Genomic DNA, 21126 nt, shown 5'->3' on the forward strand with positions numbered 1-21126 from the left:
TGCGTACCCTTCACTACCACAAATAAAAAATTTTAAAATTCTTTTTTCTAGAATTTTGAGGGTCGATCTTCTTTTAACAAAAAAGATGGTGCGTTGTAATTTCTTAATAGTTTAGGAGGTGATTGCTGAAATCAATAGTTCGAGACTGATTGTTGAAATTGATAATTTGGGGGTGATTTGCAAGTTGGTTAGTAATTTAAGAATAGGAAGGGCTTGCGTGTTTTCTCATTACTGCAACAATGAGAAGTTTTGAAGGAAATTTAGATGGAATTTGTTTGCAGGAAGAGTAGTTTTTGTTCTATTTTATTTTACTGCTTGACCAAATGCAGGACAGTTTGTTCCCTTCATCATTTGGTCCAACATTCCAGCTTACTTCTTACTTTGTTGATCATGGATTTGCTTCAAATATGTGAAACTTCTGGCATTTCTAACCGTCATAGCCGCAACATTTCAATGGTAGGGATCTAATTCCCTGTCGACCAAGCCATGGATACCACATTCAGAGCAGCAAATAAACTTGATTGGATTTTATTCAAGGTTTAAACTTGTTGGATTTTATTCTTGTTTCCCGGTTTCCACATACTTAAATCTTCACTGTTTCAAGAGCTATCTTCCCTTGCTGATAGCACTCATAGTTTATGGCTCCATAGTTCTTCACATTTCTATACAACCTCGGCCTCTTCTCGTCTATCAAGCAATCCACAGGTCCAATCTCTCGCTCTGGCTCAGGCTCACTGAGCGTTACCACTGATACTCTCATCTTCTCTGAGTTGGTCACAACCCTGTGCACTGGACTCTTGAATATCCCGTTGCTCATTATCTGCAATATGATTTGAGTTACAAATGCTTATATCTGAATGATGATAGGGATTAGGGATTAAAGCTACAAAATTTGGGAGAAATTTACCTGCATTTGATCACCGAGGTTCACAAGAAGAGCATCGGGGATTGAAGGGATTCTAACCCATCTATCTTCTATGAAAACTTGAAGACCTTCTACTTCTCCATCTTGCAAGAGCACTGTAATTCCTGACTTATCTGTATAAGGTTTGAGGCCAAGAACCTGATCGGGTTTGGAACAAGGTGGATAGTAGTTAAACCTGGTTTGCATCATTGCACGCTCTCCAAATTGTTTTGAGAAGCTATCCTCTTCCAACTTCAATGACTTTGCCATGGCCTTGTACAGAAGCTCCATCACAGACTTTATCCTTGTTCCATATTCATGAAAGATCTCTCTGCAAGAAAATATCATAAATCTATATCAATTGAAGCAGGTCTACAAATTTCAGAAGCAAAAGAAAGAAATGAAATGAGAGGGGGTTAAGTACCCAAAGTGAGTTGGGTTTCGGGGCCAAAGCTCAAGCCTTCTTTGGTCTTCCGGAAATACATTGAGAGCAAGGCGATAGGACCAGTCAAGAATTTGCTTTTCTGACACTACAACATCATGTCCATACCCTGTTGTGAAAAACGATGACAATGAATTGAAATAACACCGAATGAGAAAAGCGATCACACACGCAATCACACACGGCACAAGATGTACGTGGTTCGGCAAATTGCCTATGTCCACGGGAGCTGCAGAGGATTTTATTATTGAGGAATCACACTACAAGATGGGTCACAACACTATTCATCCACAGTGTTTTCGTATCTGCTCTATACAGACTTAAGAGGCAAAAAATCATATATATAGTTCAAACGGCGGAATCCCTAATTCGTATGTTCGCTCAAGCGGGGTGTCGAGCGCGCGTCGAGCGAACTTCCCTTCCGCATCCCGCTCGAGCTCACTGTCGAGCTGACGTCGAGCGTTCGACTCTGCCTGATTTCGCTCGAGCGGCCAATGCCTCCGCTCGAGCGAACTCCTCCTGCTCGAGCTCACTGTCGAGCTGACATCGAGCGTTCGACTCTGCCTGACTTCGCTCGAGCGGCCAATGACTCCGCTCGAGCGGTGTGGACCAGACTCCACAGTACTCAACAATTCTCCCACTTGGAGATTGGTACACTCGCTGTATCGCCGTCTTCCTCAAACATGATATCCTCCACCTCTGCAACCACTGCTCCTGTCTTCATTCTAGAAGACCAACTGAAGTTGCGCACAACTTCAGTTTCTCAAGCATAACACCCTTTGTCAACATATCAGCAGGGTTCTTGTTTCCACATATCTTCTCAAGTAACAACTGTCCGTCATCTAACAATGACCGTATGAAGTGATACCTGATCTGAATGTGCTTGGTCCTGGAATGGAATGCTGGATTCTTGGCAAGGAATATGGCACTCTGACTGTCACTGTAGAGAGTGCCTTTCTGATTCTTCTTACCCAATTCTTCCAAGAAGCCTTGTAGCCATACCATCTCCTTTGCAGCCTCTGACACTGCAATATACTCAGCTTCTGTTGTAGACAAAGAAACTGTTTTCTGTAAATTAGAACCCCATGACACTGCAGTACCACCAAGTGTATAAACAAAGCCCGTGGTACTCTTTCTGCTATCAATATCTCCAGCTAAATCAGCATCAACATAGCCCTGCACCTCCAAGCTCTCTCCAGAGAAACATAAACAGGTTTCTGAGGAACCCTTTAGGTACCTCAAAATCCACTTCACTGCTTCCCAATGTTGCTTTCCTGGGTTACTCATGTATCTACTCACAACTCCCACTGCATGGGCAATATCCGGTCTTGTGCAAACCATAGCATACATAAGTGAACCAATGGCTGAGGCATAAGGAACCTTACTCATGTAATCTCGTTCCTCCTCTGACTCTGGTGACTGATTCTTGCTGAGTCTGAAGTGACTTCCCAAGGGTGTGCCAACTGGTTTGGCTTTGTCCATGTTGAACCTGCTGAGTACCTTTTTCACATACTCAGCCTGTGAGAGTCTCAACGTACCTCTGACTCTGTCTCTGACAATTCTCATGCCAAGGATTTGCTTTGCAGCTCCCAAATCCTTCATTGCAAAGTGCTCTGACATCTACTTCTTCAGATTATTGATCTCATCAATACTAGCCCCTGCAATAAGCATGTCATCCACATACAATAGCAAAATAATGTAAGAATTGTCAAAATGCCTGACATAGCAACAGTGATCTGCCTAACATCTAATATACCCTGCACTGTGCATAAAGTTGTCAAATTTCTTGTACCACTGTCTAGGAGCTTGCTTCAGGCCATACAAGCTATTCTTCAGTCTGCAAACTGAACCTTCCTTTCCCTGTACCACAAACCCCTCAGGCTGGTGCATGTAGATGTCTTTTTCAAGGTCTCTATGAAGAAAAGCTGTCTTCACATCTAACTGCTCAAGAAATAGATCTTCAGTGGCAACCATAGCCAGTACCATCCTGATAGTTGTGATCTTTACCACAGGAGAAAAGATCTCAGAGTAGTCAATACCCTGCTTTTGCTGAAAGCCTTTTACAACAAGTCTAGCCTTGTACCTCTTACTGCCGTCATGCTCAGTTTTCACCCGGTACACCCACTTGTTGTGTAATGCCTTCTTCTCTGATGGAAGTTCTGTCAACTCCCATGTCTGATTTCCTAGCAAGGAATCTATCTCGTCTTTCATGGCCAGCTCCCACTTGCTAGAATTCTCATCTTGCAAGGTTTCTTCATAACTCTGCGGTTCTCCACCATCTATCAACAGAATGTAATTCAAAGTAGGTGAGAAACGCTGTGGAGGACGTATAGTCTTAACTGACCTGCGAACTGCAACTGTAGGAGTAGACGGTTCTGAAATTGCCTGCGGAATAATAGGAATGGGTGCACTGGACCCACTCTCCCCGTCACTCACATCTCTACACTGCACTGTGACCTCTGGTAGGTCATCCAATCCTACAAACTCGGACTCCTGAGGAGCTACTGCAGGAACTGTACTCGACTTATCCTTGTACATCATTTTCTCATTAAAAATCACATTCCTGCTTCTTATGATTTTCCGACCCTGATCATCCCAGAAACGATAGCCAAATGCCTCGTCTCTATAGCCAATGAAATAGCATTTCTTTGACTTAGCCTCAAGCTTACTACGAGCATCAAAATCAACGAGCACATAAGAAAGACAACCAAAGGTTTTAAGGTGAGAAAACTTAACCGCTTTCCCGCTTCAAACCTCCTCAGGCAATCCACAATCCAGTGGAACTGATGGCCCTCTGTTTATCAAATAAACGGCAGTGCTGACTGCATCTGCCCAGAAAGTGGGTGGTAGTCCAGCGTGCAACCTCATGCTTCTAGCACGCTCATTAATAGTCCTGTTCATACGCTCAGCAACTCCATTTTGCTGTGGTGTCCCAGGAATGGTCTTCTCCATTTTGATACCCAGAGCTGCACAGTACTCCTTGAACCCGCCATCAACATACTCACCACCATTGTCAGACCTCAAACACTTCAGTTTCAAGCCTGTCTCTGTCTCAACCATGGCTTTCCAAATTTTGAAAACATTAAATACTTCAGATTTATGTTTCAAAAAATAAATCCATACCTTTCTACTATGGTCATCAATGAACGTAACATAGTAGCGAGAACCTCCAAGAGATGCAACTGGAGAAGGACCCCACACATCTGTGTGCACAAGATCAAGTCTTCCTGTCTTTGGCGTCCTGCCACTTTTCAAGAAGCTGACCTTCTTTTGTTTCCCCATAACACAACTCTCACACATACCGAGATCAACTGTCTTCAGTTCTGGTAGCTTGCCTCTAGACAGAAGTTCCGTCATGCCCTTCTGACTCATATGGCCAAGCCTACAATGCCACAAATCTGCTGTGCTCTCTGCAACGGTAGTAGCAATAGTGTCAATTAAACCAGTAGTCATATAAAGTGTACCAGTTTTCTTACCCCGAGCTAGTACCAATGCCCCTTTTGTGACCTTCCAGGTGCTGTCTGAGAACACCACTGAATGACCACACTCATCAAGCTGCCCAACAGAAATGAGGTTCTTCTTCAACTCAGGAATGTGCCTGACCTTTTGCAAGGTCCATTTGTTCTTGCCAGGGAGTGCAATGTCAATGTCTCCCATCCCCACTACGTTCACAGCCTCACCATCAGCCAAATATACCTTCCCAAAATCACCTGCAACATAATTCTGCATTAGTTCCCGGTGGGAAGATGTATGGAAGGAAGCCCCTGAATCCAGTATCCAGTCATCAACTAGACTATGAACTGCAAGCAATAGTGTATCCTGTACTTCTTCAGTTACCACATTAGCACTATCATTCTCCGTCTTCTTGGGATTTTTGTAGTTTTTCTTTAGGTGGCCAGCTTTGCCACAATTCCAGCAAGTTGCCTGCTGACCAGGCCTCGACTTGCTCTTGCCCCTGTACTTTGATTTTGATCTTCCTCTGTTTGAATTCCTGTCATGTGATCTCCCTCGAGAGTCAACATTTAGGGCTGAACTCAAACCCGAGGTCTCGCCTGAATCTTTCCTGCGCACCTCCTCAGCCAAAATCAAATCACGAATATCATCATATTTCAGTTTATTTTTACCAGCAGAATTACTAACAGCCATTCTCATGGCTTCCCAACTATTTGGCAATGAAGCCAATAATATCAGTGCACGTATCTCATCATCAAATTCAATTTCAACAGACGACAATTGATTTGTGATATTATTAAAATCATTCAGATGTTGTGCAACAGACGTACTATTTGCCATTTTCAAATTGAATAACTTTTTCATCAGATGTACCTTGTTATTCGCTGACGGCTTTTCATACATACCTGACAAGGCCGCCATGAGATCCGCCGTCGTCTTCTCCTTGATGACGTTGTGTGCAACAGATCTCGACAGGGTTAATCGAATAACCCCCAGAACCTGTCGATCCAACAGGTTCCAACTAGCATCATCCATCTTTTCCGGTTGCTGCCCCAATAGTGGAAGATAAAGTTTCTTCCCATAGAGGTAGTCCTCTATCTGCATCCTCCAGTATCCAAAATCCGTGCCATCAAACTTTTCGATCCCCGATACCTTCAATTCATCTCCAGCCATCGTTTCTCCTTAGACCCGAACCTTGGCTCTTGATACCAATTGTTGTGAAAAACAATGACAATGAATTGAAATAACACCGAATGAGAAAAAATGATCACACACGCAATCACACACGGCACAAGATGTACGTGGTTCGGCAAATTGCCTACGTCCACGGGAGCTGCAGAGGATTTTATTATTGAGGAATCACACTACAAGATGGGTCACAACACTGTTCATCCACAGTGTTTTCGTATCTGCTCTGTACAGACTTAAGAGGCAAAAAATCATATATATAGTTCAAACGGCGGAATCCCTAAATCGTATGTTCGCTCGAGCGGCGTGTCGAGCGCACGTCGAGCGAACTTCCCTTCCGCATCCCGCTCGAGCTCACTGTCGAGCTGACGTCGAGCGTTCGACTCTGCCTGATTTCGCTCGAGCGGCCAATGCCTCCGCTCGAGCGAACTCCTCCTGCTCGAGCTCACTGTCGAGCTGACATCGAGCGTTCGACTCTGCCTGACTTCGCTCGAGCGGCCAATGACTCCGATCGAGCGGTGTGGACCAGACTCCACAGTACTCAACATACCCTTCACCCTCGTTCACTGCTCGGGCATACTTCTGCTTTTCTTCCATTGGTAGAGCGAAGAATTGTTTTGTAACTTCGCGTACTTTGTCAAGAAATGAACTTGAAATCCCATGACCAATTGCCTGAAACATTGAAACAAATACAAAAGAAAAGAAAGGAGACGAAGGGAAAGATGTATTAGATGCAGAAGGGCAATCAATGAGGAAAAACGAACTGCTGTTCAGTTCTTCTAAGTTCTTAAACCAAGGTGGTCCGAATTGGACTGGATATTGTCGGATTGAGCTGAAAGTTTTGGAGTCGGGGCTGAGACTGGGAGTTGCATGGCCTAAGAAAAAACATTTCGGCCGAATTTGGATGAAGAAAATGTATGGGTGTATGGGTGTATGGGTTGGGAATTAAGGTAACGATACACCTCCAACCCATTTATAACTTATAAATAATTTTAAATATAATGATATTTTTATATTGTATTTAAACACATAAATCATCGATAAAATCAAAATAAAATTTAAAGTAATATTATTTTTCTACATAATTGTATATAAATTGTAAATAAAAAGTAAGTTTATCATTTTCCTGATAATTAAAGAAAGAACTGGCCCCGAGAAAGAAAGAGAGAAACGACCAAGGAGTATTTGGGTCGAAAAGAGAGGAGAAGTTTGGGCAATAGAGCTAGAACGGGCTGTGGTTCAATTCTTATGGAAAGGGCTTAAGCCCGCACCCAAACGAGGAAGAAAAAGCTCCAAACCTATCGAGAAAACACGAAGCCGTTTGGATAAAACAAGAAAAGCAAGGGATCTTGGGGAGAAAATCTCTCTCTCTCTCTCTCTCTCTCTCTCTCTCTCTCTCTCTCTCTAAGTCTAACTCTAAGATATTACGCCTAACTACTTATGCAGAAGAAAATAAGAGGATTCAAGTTAACTAAGACAAAACTCAAAAAATTAACCTGGAAGCATCCCGCAGAGCTCAGAGCTGATCTGAGTTTGTCAAGTTCAACCTCAACTTGTTTGGGATCAAGATGTGACGAAGATGGGGAAGAGAAGAGGCTGATATTGATGATGGGAATGGAAACCAAGGATAGAGAAGACTCAATAGATCCAAAGGTGGAATCTTTGACTATGAACTCAAGGGGGGTTCTTCGCCCTTGATCGACATTTCTTCAACACTCTTGGACATGAGGGCAATCGCTTCAACAGAAGAGAGAGCCATTCTGCTTTTAATGCCCCCCTGAGCCAGTCTGCAACCTCAATTGTCTATATATATAGAGCAAGACTCAGGTGGGCTAGCTCCAAAAGTGCAAATAATTAAAGTGGCCATGGCTGTAAATATAAAATACGTTATGTGAATTTAATTAGCTGTATTTAATGGAGTTTAACATTTAATGCTTTGCATGAATTCTGTCTTATCTTTCTTAAAATTAGAAATCAGCTTTTCAAAACACCCTCTCTTAACCTAGGCAACCAAATCAACAATTCTACAAAGTTAATGCAATTAGGTGAGAGGTCACTCATAAATGCATATACACCTAAACCTTATTAATCGGCTCTTGTTCAAAAGGCACCTGCTAATAAGCATCTATTGAATTGAGATATATTTTCATTTTTATCTAAATACTTTTTTTGATATTAAATCAGTAATGTTAGATATAGTCTTAGGTTATATAAGTCCCGCATACTTCTTTTAAAAAAAGATAGGTTCCATTAGTAAAAATTAATTCTTTTATGTGGGTGCTATATTTATACTTTAAAAAAAAAAAAAAGAATACACAATGCTTACATACCCTAATATTACAAATATCATTTATCATATTAAATACAGTATACATTTATATATATATATATATATATATATATATATATTTCTCTCTGGATTATATAAAATAGATCTAAATCATAAAATTATAGAAAATCCTTATTGGCTTCTATTAGGGTTCTGTTAATCACATCTCTCTAACATGTGACGTTTGAACATTCAATGAGCATATTTACATATCTAATTGATTTATTTTACTTGAAATAGTTATAGAGCAAGGATCGGCTTTGGAGCACTTTTCAATGCTCTTTGCTCTCCAAGGCAACCGAAAACATGAATGGCAATTTGGTAAAAGATAGCCGACAAAACATATTTAAAATGCCCTACATGTCGGCATACGTCTCCATTTCATTTGTCTTCTTTGATTAATTAGTCTTGAAATTGATTAACAATGAAGCATTTTTATTTTTTTTATTAAATTCGGTTCCTGCTAATTGTTAGAACCATCATGAGTATTACAAGACAAGGTCTATGTTTTGGAAGAAGATGCCTGCCAACTTCAGGTTTTCCAGATGTGATGGCCCTTCTGTTTGCACATATATGTCCCGTTCCATTCGTTGAAGCAAAAACGATCGAGCGAGGTAGAAAACAGCAACCACGTGAGAGTGAAGAGTGCCGGTCTTATCAATAATAATATTATATTATTCATTTTTTTCAAAAACATATTGTAAATAATTATATAAAAATAAATCTATAAACTGACATAACTTAATGTTAATATTAGGTTATAAAATTACTTTTATTATAAAGTAAATCTAACCAATCTCATGAAATTACGTCAATTTGTGAGTTTATTTTTTTATAATATTTTTTATGTAACTAGCCTTTTTTTTTTTTTTCATATCATCTTCTAATAAGAAACGGATCGAGTTTATAGTGTTTTTCTTTTTAATTATCATGAGATCGAATCTTAGCAACAAGGCACTTGTTTGATTGATAATATTTTATCATATTTTTTAAAGTAATTTGACATATTTTTCGGTTAATAATCTCATTTTGTGATCATCATTAGGAGTGGGCAGCAAGCCCCGCACCTCGCTGCTCTGCCCCGCCCTCATCTGGGGCCTCTAGCGGAGGAGGGGGACAGACTGGGTTCAACCCCACTTCATATATATATATTATACGTATATATATTTATATGTATATATATAACCCAGGCATGAAACGATGTTGTTTCTTCTGTCATTTTAGACAAAATGACGTTGTTTCATGCCTGGGGTTAAGAAGCCCCCCTCCCCTGCAACCCCTTTTAGACTTTCAATCTCTCTCTCTCTCTCTCTCTCTCTCTCATTTTGTTGCTATCATTGTTCGTCTGATTTACTGCGCTGAAGGTAAGAATCGAATCTCATTGAGTCACTACTGATAATTTTGATTTCATTTTAAGTTTTGTTGAGTTTTGGAATGGAGATAGAAGGAATGATGTGATTGAATTGAAGATGGATGATGAGATTGTGTTTGTGAATTGTGTGTTGTGGAGAATTGATTGTGCATGTGATTGTGTGATTTTGATTTTTTGAATTTTGATGTGCAATTTCAAATATTGTAGGGTTTAACTTTTGGATTAGAACCCTAAAAACACCCTGGGCATGAAACGATGCCACGCCGTTTCATGTTTGGGGTGTTTTTTTATTTTTATATATACATATATATATATATATATATAAATATTATATATATGAGTGGGGCTCAGCCCCCTCCGTCCCCTACCTTTGGTGGAGGCCCTAGATGTGGACGGGGCCACTTGCCCCTAGAATCTGCGGTACGGATACCTAGCCCTGCATGGGCAAGGGTGGGGCGAAGCAGTGGAGTGCGGGGCCCCATTACCCACACCTAGTTCATGGCAGAATTGGCCAAGAGAACCCCCACCAAACTGTGGGAGTTCATGGATCAGGTTGATAATTTCATCAATGCCAATGACACACTTCGCACTCTAATCGAACCAAAGAAGAAAGAACTGGAGCAAGTGTACAAGAAAAGGAAGGCCCTGGCTATCGGCCTTGCTCGCAAAAAGCAAAAAGAAGGCCGTGCGACAGAAGGAGGGAGGAGCCCTCATCGAAGAGTATGGGAACTTGCTAAACCACTTGGCGCTCGCCATCCAAAAAGATGAGTGCCAGCCCGCCCAAGAGGATAACCAACTAGTGCGCTATTATTGCACCTACTACCAGTCGACCACTCACAGCATAGAAGATTGCCACTCCACTCGAGGTGGAAGGGATCGGGCAGCACTGAAATATCCCCTACTTGACAGGTAGAACAAGTGTGGAGGAAGCGATCTCGGAAAAGAAGCTCTAATAGGGGCGACAGGCAAAGAAGAGCAGAGAGTCACCAGTGAAAGGAAACCGAGCAAAAACCTCCGCATGGTTCTCCCAAGTTTCTGTGTCGAGAAGGATTTCCATTGGGAGAAATCAGAACCATTGGATACAAATGGAGCCTGATGACAAGAAATAGAAAGTGGTCTGTAAAGAAAGTCCTTTACTGAGATGAATTATCTGTTATAAAAGGTGGCTGTAGAGGCCATTATATATACAGAAGGTGGGCTCTGCTCTGCACTGTCAGAGCACTAGAAAACAGAAAATAAATTCTAACAACCTACTGCTGTGTATAAGGACAGAATGTACACGTATAGAGAATATACAAATATGTAAATGAATATACTGTATTACAACTTTTAACACTTCTCCTCAAGATGGACTATTTATGTTCAAAAGTCTCATCTTGGAAACTAAAGACTCAAACTGTTGTTGTCCCAATGCCTTGGTGAAGAGATCTGCCAATTGCATGTTGTTCTTGACATGTAAAGTTTTGATTAAACCAGCTTGAAGCTTCTCCCTTACTACATGACAATCGATGTCTATGTGTTTTGTTCTCTAATGGAAGACTGTGTTAGTTGCCATTTGTAATGCTGCTTGGTTATCACAGAATAACAAGGCTGGATGTGAGTGAGGGACATGTAAATCCTTGAGTAATTGAACCAACCATGTTAATTCACATACTGTTGATGCCATAGATCTGTACTCTGCCTCTGCAGAGCTTCTAGAGATAGTCGTTTGCTTCTTAGATCTCCATGAAATCAGTGAATCTCCAAGGAAGATATAGAAACCAGTGACATTTCTTTTGGTGTCAACACAACCTGCCCAGTCTGCATCTGCAAAGGCCTTTAGGTGCTGCTTTGATTTAGAGGACAAAAAAATGCCTTGTCCAGGAGTCCCCTTGATGTACTGCAGCACCCTATTTGTTGCTACAAGATGTGTATGTCTAGGCTTATCCATGAATTGAGAAAGAACTTGTATCGAGTAGGAGATATCAGGCCTTGTGATGGTCAAATATATTAATCTACCAACTAGCCTTCTATATGCTGCTGGATCATCAAGCAAAGTCCCTTCTATTTTGCTTAGTTTTAAGTTCTGCTCCATTGGAAACTTTTGCATTTTACTCCCCAACATCCCACTATCCTCAAGAATCTCCAGTGCATATTTTCTTTGGCTAAGTGAAATCCCATTAGCTGATCTAGCTATCTCGATGCCTAAAAAATATTTTAAAGGTCCTAGATCCTTTAATTTGCTGTCTAGAAATAACTTGAGTTCTTCAACAGCATTCATGTCATTGGATGCTATTAATATGTCATCCATATACACAAGTAGGGCTATGAAGGATGAACCAGAGACCTTAATAAAAAGGGAGTGGTCTGTAGTAGACTGGATAAAACCATGTGAAATCAAAGTTCCTGAAAATTTGCTAAATCATTGTCTCGAGGCTTGCATCAAGCTATAAAGTGACTTAAGCAATTTACAAACTTGTTTATTCTCCCCCTGTTTAGCAAATCCTAGTGGTAAACTTATATAGACTTCTTCATGAAGTTAACCATGCAAGAAAGCATTGTTGACATCTAATTGTGTGAGATGCCAATTGAAAATGAAAGCAAGAGCCAAAATGGTTCTAACAGTTACCATTTTAGCAACTGGGGAGAAATTACCATAATAATCAAATCCTTCTAGTTGGGTATAACCCTTGGGCACTATTTTATTTCAATTGTCCCATCTGACCTGAGTTTGACTTTGTAAACCCATCTGCACCCTATGGGAGATTTACCATTAAGTGGGGTAGTTAATTCCCAGGTTTGATTAGCTTCAAGGGCTGCTGTCTCAGCTGCTATAGCTTGTCTCCATTGAGGATGAAAAACAGTCTCACTAAAGGATTTTGGCTCAGAAATTGTGGATAAATTGAGAGTAAAAGTTTTATGAGAGGGTGAGAGATGATGATAATAAATTGTAGAGGCTAAAGAATGAGGATTACCTGCTTGTGGAGGACCATCAAAAGAGGAAGACTGAATTGGAGTCTGAAAGGGGAGGAGCCTGAGATGAAAATCTAATAAGTAGCCAGGAACTCTTCTAACTCTAGTAGAAACACGAGTAGGTAAAATGGGAGGAGCTAAAGAAGAGTTAGAAGGGGAAGAAGTGTGTTCTAGTTCTTGAGATGAAGAGAGCTCTTCATTATGAGTTGAAGAAGAGGCTTCTAGGTCTTGAGGTTCTGTGTTGGAATCATAAACATTGGGTGAAAAGTCATTGAGAGGATATGAAAAGGGTATTGGGAGTACAAGAGGGGAAGAATTAGTTGAAGGGGGGTTGGTAAAATAGAAGTAAGAAATGGGAATATTGACTCATGAAACACTACATCCCTGAATATGAAGACTATTTTAGTTGTAAGATCATAGAGTTTATAACCTTTTGTAGCATATGGATAGCCAATGAAAACACATTGTTTAGCTCGAGGAGAAAACTTGTGTCTACGGCTGAAAGGTGTTGTAGCATAGCGTAAACACCCAAAAACTCTTAAATGATTAAGAGAAGGATTTTTTTAATAAACTGCATCATAAGGTGAAATGTTGCCTATAACTGAAGAGGGGATTCGTTGAGGAGGTAAGTGGCAGTCAATATACAGTCACCCCAAAAGGAAAAAGGAAGACCAGATTGAAATCTAAGGGATCTTGTAATGTTTAAAAGGGTTTGATGTTTTCTTTCAACCCTTGCATTCTGTTGTGGTGTTTCAATGTAAGATTTCTGATGTATGTAGCTTTTAGAATTATAGAAATCAGTCACGAGGAATTTTAGACCATTATTAGTTCGAATACTTTTAATTCTAGAGTGAAATTGAGTGTTGAGAAGTTCAAAAAAGGCTTTGAGAATGGACCTAGTATCAGATTTATGTTTCATTAAGTAGGTCCAAGTACATCTAGTGCAATCCTCCACAACAGTAAGGAAATATTTGAAACCAGAATGAGTGGGCACAGAAAATGACCCCCAAATATCACAGTGTATAAGATCAAAAGGATGAGAAGAAATTGAGCTACTAATATTAAAAGGAAGGCATTTTTGTTTTGCTAGAGGGCAGGTAGTACAATGAAAGGAGTCTGAGTATGTAATCTCATAGTCAAGTTTCTGTAACAAACTGATTCTAGAGGCAAAAATGTGCCCAAGTCTAAAGTGCCATAAATCAAAACAACATGGTTTAACAAAATTACTAGAAATAGAGGTAAGGTATTCAAGGTTGCTTGTTTGTAGAAGTATAGGCCATCTCTCTCTTCATCCACTCCAATCATCTTATTGCTGGTAAGGTCCTGAATCAAGCAAGAATGAAGCATGAAAATAAGAGAACAGTTAGAGTTAATACTTAATTTGCTAGCTGAAAGTAAGTTGAAGTGAAAAGTAGGGACACAAAGCACATTAAACAAAGTAAGGTCAGAGGAAATCTGAATTGTGCCTATATGAGAGACAGATATGGATGTGTTATTTGGAAGTTTAACAATTGAAGAGCAAGGGACAGAAGATACAAAGAGAGAAGGATCATTGATCATATGATCCAAGGCCCCTGTATCAATAATCTAGGTGGCAGAAGAATAAGATACATGATGAGAGGAAGAGAAGGATGTTATACTTAAGACATTGTGAGAAAATGCTAGATTGGTAGACTAAGTGTCTGAATCTGTTGGTTTCACAGAATGTGAATTCAACATAGAGATGATTTGGTGGTACTGCTCATTGGTGAAAGACATGGTAGCAGAACCTCATGTCATAGGTGAAGAAACATTAGGATGAAATAAATCATCATAAGTAGCAGCATTGGAACCTGAAGTAGTATTGCCAGAAGTTGTAAAGGGCTTATTTTTGAATTTAAAGCTAGGTGGGAAGCCATGTAGTTTATAGCATCAATCAACAGTGTGGCCTAAAATACCACAGTGACTACAGAGAGGTCTCTCTTTAGCATAAGAAGGGGTTTGTCTATTGGTTCTAGTGTAGTCTTGTCGAGATAAAATGGCCATAGGTTCCATAGGAGGTGTAGGAAGAATCTCAGGTTGTCTTTCTTCTTGATGGACTAAGGAAAAAATTTGGTTAATGGGTGGGAGGGGTATCATAAGAAGGATTTGAGCTCTAACAGCCGAGAAAAACTCATTAAGGCCAACTAGAAATTGAATGACATATTCAAAGTGTTGAGCAGTAACATCTTTGAGGGCACCACAAGAACAGAGAGGAAGGGGTTCGTAGTTACTTAATTCATCCCATAGACTTTTGAGGATAGTAAAATAGGTAGAAACAGAGAGTCCCTTGAGAGAGACTAGATATTTGCCTTTGAAGTTGAAAAATACATAGGCCATTAGCTTGAGAGAAACGGTCTCTCAAGTCATTCCAGACTTCTTGAGCATTGGCAATATATAAAACACTATTAGCAATTTCTTTACAAACAACATTTAGAAGCCAAAAAAATATCATTTCGTTGCATCTACACCAAGGACCAAAATTAGGGTTATCAGCATTAGGTCAACTGATAGTTCCATCGAGAAAAACATGTTTGTTTTTGGCTTCTGAGGCAATAAGCATGGACTGGCGCTATGAATGGTAGTTGTCCCTTGAAACAGAAAGGGGTTAGGAGACAAGCATGGCGCTTGGGCTCTCCAAGTGATGGAGGTAATAAGGATTGGAAGGATGATCAGGGTTCACAGCAGGTGGAGGTGGAGGTGGAGGATCACCAGAGGTAAACATGAGGAGCCTATTTGGCAACTGAGAATAGAAAGAAGAATGAAAAAAACTCTTTTCTCAAGAGCTTTCTGATACCATGACAAGAAATAGAAAGTGGTCTGTAAAGAAAATCCTTTACTGAAATGAATTATCTGTTACAAAAGGTGGCTGTAGTGGCCATTATATATATAGAAGGTGGCCTCTGCTCTGCACTATCAGAGCACTAGAAAATAGAAAATAAATTCAAACAACTTACTACTGTGTATAAAGACAGAATGTACACATATAGAGAATATACAAATATGTAAATGAATATATTGTATTACAACTTTTAACACCTGACTTATTGGAATCTTATAAACAGTAAAAAATTTTTATTTTCAAATAAGAATTTCATACATTATCTATCTTTATTTTTATCTCAACATATCCCATCTTATCACTGTTATGTGATTGTATTGATATCGACCTTTTTTCTTTGAAGAGTAGGTCCTAAGTTTTTCCGTCCTTTAACTTGTAACAATGGTGGCGTGTGAGTACAAAATATTTACATATATGTGGTCTGGTGGGATTATTGGAGTACTGCCTGTATTATTGGTTAGAGAAGAGACGTACGACCTCCGTTTTTGCCAATAATTATCTTTACGGTTAGGGAAGAAGGCAATTGGTCTGCGTCTTTATTTTTTGTTTGAATCTTTTTAGTGCATGCATTCGTCTAGACGTGTTTGGGATGACAGGCTAGACTGCACGTACGTGGCCAATGTATGTATGGACGCGCGTGGTTTACATGCTGTGGATAACCATGTCGATCGATCTACTTTGCTGCTAGCCTGCTATTGTGTGGTGAAGAGTCCAAAAGGAGTAAAATCCATTTAATAATTGGATCAGGATGAATTTTTTTTTTTTTTGGGTAATCTCAAACCAAAGTACTGAATTACTTAAACTACAAGAAAAATTCGCCGAAAGTAAATTTTAAAGATGATATCTTTTTTTAAGATATATTAAATTTGTTTTATAATAAAAAATAAATAATTTTATAATCTAATATATCACATCAAATTATTAATTTATAAATTTATTTTTATATAATTTTACAAAATATATAGGGTGGAAAGTCGCAATACTCTGGATAAAAACGTACGTTATGCTATTAAAATTGTTTATAAAAACTAATTATTTCACATATTTAGTGTAATAGGAAGAGAACGTTGTCTGTAATTAAGAGTAACTAATAATATTTACTGTTAAAGATCACTAGCTTTTCCTATGACGCTGTACGGCATGCATGCAGATTAGTGCATGCAGTCTGCACCTGCATCTTTGTGATTTAAAGCTGGTTCCAATTGGAGTTGGAGAGCTGGGTGTGATGTGTTGGCATTCTTGATCTGGGGTCCATGCAGGAACAAAGAAATACGAGACAAGTCTTTGTGTAAATTTATTCTTAAGAAGGCTTGTATTCCAAATTTAGCCACAGCTTGCTTAATGGTACTTACATTATTATACAATATGCTGATCCGTACGGAACAAAGAAAATGAATTATTGATCTTAACATTATGAAGCTAGCTGGTTTTTATGCCAATGAAATTCCCAGCTAGCTAGCGAATTCCAGATGCATTCATACTTAAAACTCTTACTGTTTCAAGAGCAACCGTCCCTTTTTGAAAGCACTCGTAGTTGATAGCACCATAATTCTTCACATTTCTATACAACCTCGGCCTATTCTCGTCTATTAGGAGGTCCACGGGGCCAATCTCTCTATGTGGCTCTGGCTCACTGAATGTTGCCACTGATAATCTCATCTTTTCTGTGTTGGTCACCACCCTGTGCATCGGACTCTTGAATATCCCGTTGCTCATTATCTGCAACCACGTTATTTTGAAAAAATACGTACCCATGCATGTTAAGTGAATAATTAAAAGTCATATTGATAATTAATTAGCAGAATATTAAATGCATGCAAGAACATTTGAAAGGAAGAAATTAATTAGTTAATTACCTGCATTTGATCACCGAGGTTCACAAGAAGAGCATCGGGAATTATAGGAACTCTAACCCATCTGTCTTCTATGAAAACTTGAAGACCTTCTACTTCTCCATCTTGCAAGAGAATTGTAATTCCTGACCTATCGGTATGAGGTTTGACGCCAAGAACCTGATCGGGTCTGGAGCAAGGTGGATAGAAGTTGAACCTGGTTTGCATCAGTACGCGGTCTCCAAATTGTTTCGAGAAGCTATCCTCTTCCAACTTCAGTGACTTTGCCATGGCCTTGAACAGAAGATCGATCACAGACTTTGTCCTTGTTCCATATTCATGTAACATCTCTCTACACCAAAAATATATATGTATAAGAAATTAATCTCTTTCAAATTAAATATCATGTCATCACAAGAGCTTCTATAAAACAAATTCAGTTTCGATACTCATGTTATAGTACCAAACATGTCATGATCATGATAAAGTATATTTGATGAGTGGAATTAATAGAAAGAAATGAGATCGAGAGGGTAAGTACCCAAAGTCAGTTGGATTTTGGGGCCAAAGATGAAGCCTTCTTAGGTCTTCAGGAAAGACCCTGAGAGTAAGGCGATAGGACCAATCAAGAACTTGCTTTTCTGACACAACAACATCGTTTCCATAGCCTTCAGACTCATTGACTGCTCGAGAGTACTTTTGTTTCTCTTCTGCTGGTAGATCAAAGAATTGCTTTGCAACTTCACGTACCTTGTCCAGAAATGAACTTGACATCCCATGACCTATTGCCTGAAACTTGGAAACAATTCACAAGAAAATATATAGGCAGAATTAGGGCTATAAATGAAGAAAAACCAACGTTGGATATCAATGGTTCATTCCTTTTCAATTTCCAATCAACTGCTAGAATCATGTGGATCCATCGTATAAACTATATTGTACCACTCCAACAATTGGGACTGGACTTGTGCCTAAAAAATAACAGCAGTTATCTCTAAATTTTATTAATTTGACCCAAAGTCGTCCAAATTGGATTTGAGATAGTCAAATTGGGCTGAAAGGTGAAAACTGGACAGAAATGAAGTTGGGCCGTGTATACATTGAAACCAAGCCGAATGGTTGTATGGGCCAATAAAAGAATTAGATCCAAAAGGTTGGACAAGATGTTTGAACTCTAGAAAGCAAGCAAAAAACTGGGCCCTAAAAGTCAAAAAGAGGTAAACTGGCTTGAATGATTGGGCCGTAAAAAGGTGAACTTGGACAATCAAGCTGAATGGGATATAGTTTAATTTCAATAGAATGGGCTTAAGCCCGCACTCAAAAGCAGCAAGATCTTTAACCTAGAAAAGCGAAGCAAGTGCAACTACCCCTACAGCTACAAGTCAACCCGACGATCATCTTCTTTTACAAAAAAGGAAGGTTGGTTCATGAGAAGCAGGAGAATGGATCTTCTCACTGTTCATACCAGAAACCGAAAAAAAAGAGAGAGGAAAATCAGAGAGAGAGAGAGAGAACATGAATCTGAAAGTGGATTGTTAGCATAGGCCAAATACGATCCTAAATCCACTGTAAACTGGATAGGTTTCTGTACTTGCTTATCTTCACATAATTATTGTTTTAGGTTAATATAAATACAGATTGGACATGTCGAGAAAACACGTTGCTGTTTGGATAAAGTATGGAAAGCAAGGGATATTGGGGGAGAAAAAAGAAAAAGGAAAAAAAGAAGGTGGTGGGGGGATCTTTCTTAAAAGAAGCAGAAAGAAAACTTGTCGAAGAAAAGAAATTGAAGTTAATTAGAGAGATAAAACTGATCATAACCTGGAAGCATCCTCCTGAGTAGGGCTGGGCAACCGGGTACCGGACCGGGTATCCGGGTATACCCGGCCCGGAACCCGGATTTCAAATCCGGGCCGGAGTCCGGCCCGGATATACCCGGGTTATGACCCGGGCTGGAACCCGGATTGATCCGGGTTTTTACAACCCGGAAATCCGGGTTCCGGCCTATATCCGGTTTTTTTTTTTTTTTTTTTTTTTTTTTTTTTTTTTTTTTTTTTTTTTAAAAAAAAAAAAACAAAGCCTGATCAACCACATACGCCGATGCCCTCAACAAATCCTCCAATTCCAGGCTAAACCCCTCGTCCCCCTCGTCCACCACCACGTATTTACCCTTTTGCCCTTCCTCCTCCACGACCTCACCTTCCTCCACTTTCTGGTTCCCCGTTTTACCCTCGCTAGACCTCCCCCACTTCCTCCGAGACAGCCACACAGAGACCGACACGGCCCCCACCACCACTGAAACGCCGGAGATAATCCGTATGGCTGATGAGCCTGCTTTCTCGTTGCCCCTCTCTCCACCGCCATTTGGGAAACTAGGGTTGTGGTTAGTGTTCTCTGGGTTCTGAGGGTCCACGGCGCTCCTGAAAACATTTGGGTTTTGAGCTTCGGGGCATGGAGCTTGCAACGGAAACCCACATAAGCTAGGATTCCCAGCGAAAGCCGTGGGCCCCTGGTTCAACAGCGATCCCACCTGAGGAATCTTCCCGGTGAGATTGTTGTGTTGGAGATCCAAGCTTACTACCACCGGGAACTGTCCGTAAGATTCAGGGACTCCGCCCGAAAATCTATTATAGGACAAGTTTAGGGTTCCGGAGAGATTCTCGAGCTCGCTGAGACTTTCAGGGAGAGACCCATTGAGTAAATTCGATGACAGGTCCAAGTGACGCAGAGTTTTAAGGGCACAAATTTGGGCAGGGATAGGGCCCGAGAGAGAGTTGTGAGAGAGGTCGAGAGAAAGAAAAAAACCCGGGTTCACCCGGGTTTTAGAAACCGGGTACCGGCCCGGATGTTTTCTGGGCCGGTGACCGTAACCGGAACCCAGATAACCGGGTTCCGGACCGGGCAGGAAAAAAATCCGGCCCAGTTGCCCAGCCCTACTCCTGAGCTTAAAGCAGATCTTAGTTTCTCAAGTTCATCCTCAACTTGTTTAGAATGATGATCATGTGATGGAGATAGCTGGGAAGAGAAGAGACCGATATTGATAATGGGAATGGAACCCAAAGAGGGAGAAGACTCGATAGACCCAAAGGTGAAATCTTTAACGATGTACTCAGGTGGAGGTTCATCGCCCTTGATCGACATTTCCTCAACAGAAGGAAGAGCCATGCTGTGTTGCCCCGTGACTCATGAGGTTAAACTACCATACAATAATTTATAACTCAGACGTACTGCTAAAACTTGAAATAGTTATAGAGCAAGGATCGGTTTGTAAATTGCAAGGTTAATAAAAAAAAAAAAAAACCGTACGTGATTTTAAAGGGATTGGAGCATTTTTCAATGCTCTTTGTTTCCCTAGGCAACCGAAAACAATGGCAATTGGGTAAAAGATAACCGACAAAACATATTTTAAATGGCCTAAATGTCGGCATATGTCTCAGGGGAAATGCTACACAACTTCCCAACACATTACATTCTACTTTTTTTTTTTAATTTTTTTTAATTTTTTAATATTTTTTTTGAATTTATTCTTTTTAAATTAATTTAATTCTTTTATTCATTATTTATATATTAAATATTTAATAAAAAATAAAATAATAAAAATTATAAAAAAATGTAGAGTGTGGGATGTTGGGAGGTAGATTTTTTCATGTCTCAGACCCTCTCTCCATTTCATTTGTCTTCTTTGATTAATTAGTCTTGAAGTTGATTAACAATGAAGCATTTTTATTTTTTGTACAAAAGGTATATGTAGCACTTTTCTTTAAAAGAATAAAATAGAGTCCGAAGCTACTAAC

The 21126-nt window shown here is 39.9% G+C and overlaps 2 protein-coding genes and 1 pseudogene across 2 annotated transcripts; all 3 read right to left on the reverse strand.

Annotated features, from left to right (window-relative positions):
- Positions 1–498: 498 nt before the first annotated feature.
- LOC122305207 lies at positions 499–7761 on the reverse strand (annotated as a pseudogene).
- Positions 7762–10522: 2761 nt separating this feature from the next.
- On the reverse strand, positions 10523–11978 carry LOC122304935 (uncharacterized mitochondrial protein AtMg00810-like). The gene is made up of 2 exons (XM_043117196.1): positions 11343–11978; positions 10523–10780 (listed from the first exon to the last, which is right to left on the reverse strand). The coding sequence occupies exons 1-2, from the start codon at positions 11976–11978 to the stop codon at positions 10523–10525; spliced, it is 894 nt and encodes a 297-aa protein (XP_042973130.1).
- A 4805-nt stretch (positions 11979–16783) lies between these two features.
- On the reverse strand, positions 16784–20599 carry LOC122305210 (protein SRG1-like). Its single transcript, XM_043117570.1, has 5 exons — positions 20272–20599; positions 19154–19167; positions 17874–18121; positions 17357–17684; positions 16784–17219 (listed from the first exon to the last, which is right to left on the reverse strand). Exons 1-5 carry the CDS (start codon positions 20495–20497, stop codon positions 16956–16958), a joined length of 1080 nt encoding a protein of 359 aa, XP_042973504.1. The 5' UTR covers positions 20498–20599; the 3' UTR covers positions 16784–16955.
- Positions 20600–21126: the final 527 nt, after the last annotated feature.

This window comes from Carya illinoinensis, chromosome 3 (genome assembly GCF_018687715.1).
Source record: "Carya illinoinensis cultivar Pawnee chromosome 3, C.illinoinensisPawnee_v1, whole genome shotgun sequence".
Lineage (NCBI taxonomy): Eukaryota > Viridiplantae > Streptophyta > Magnoliopsida > Fagales > Juglandaceae > Carya > Carya illinoinensis.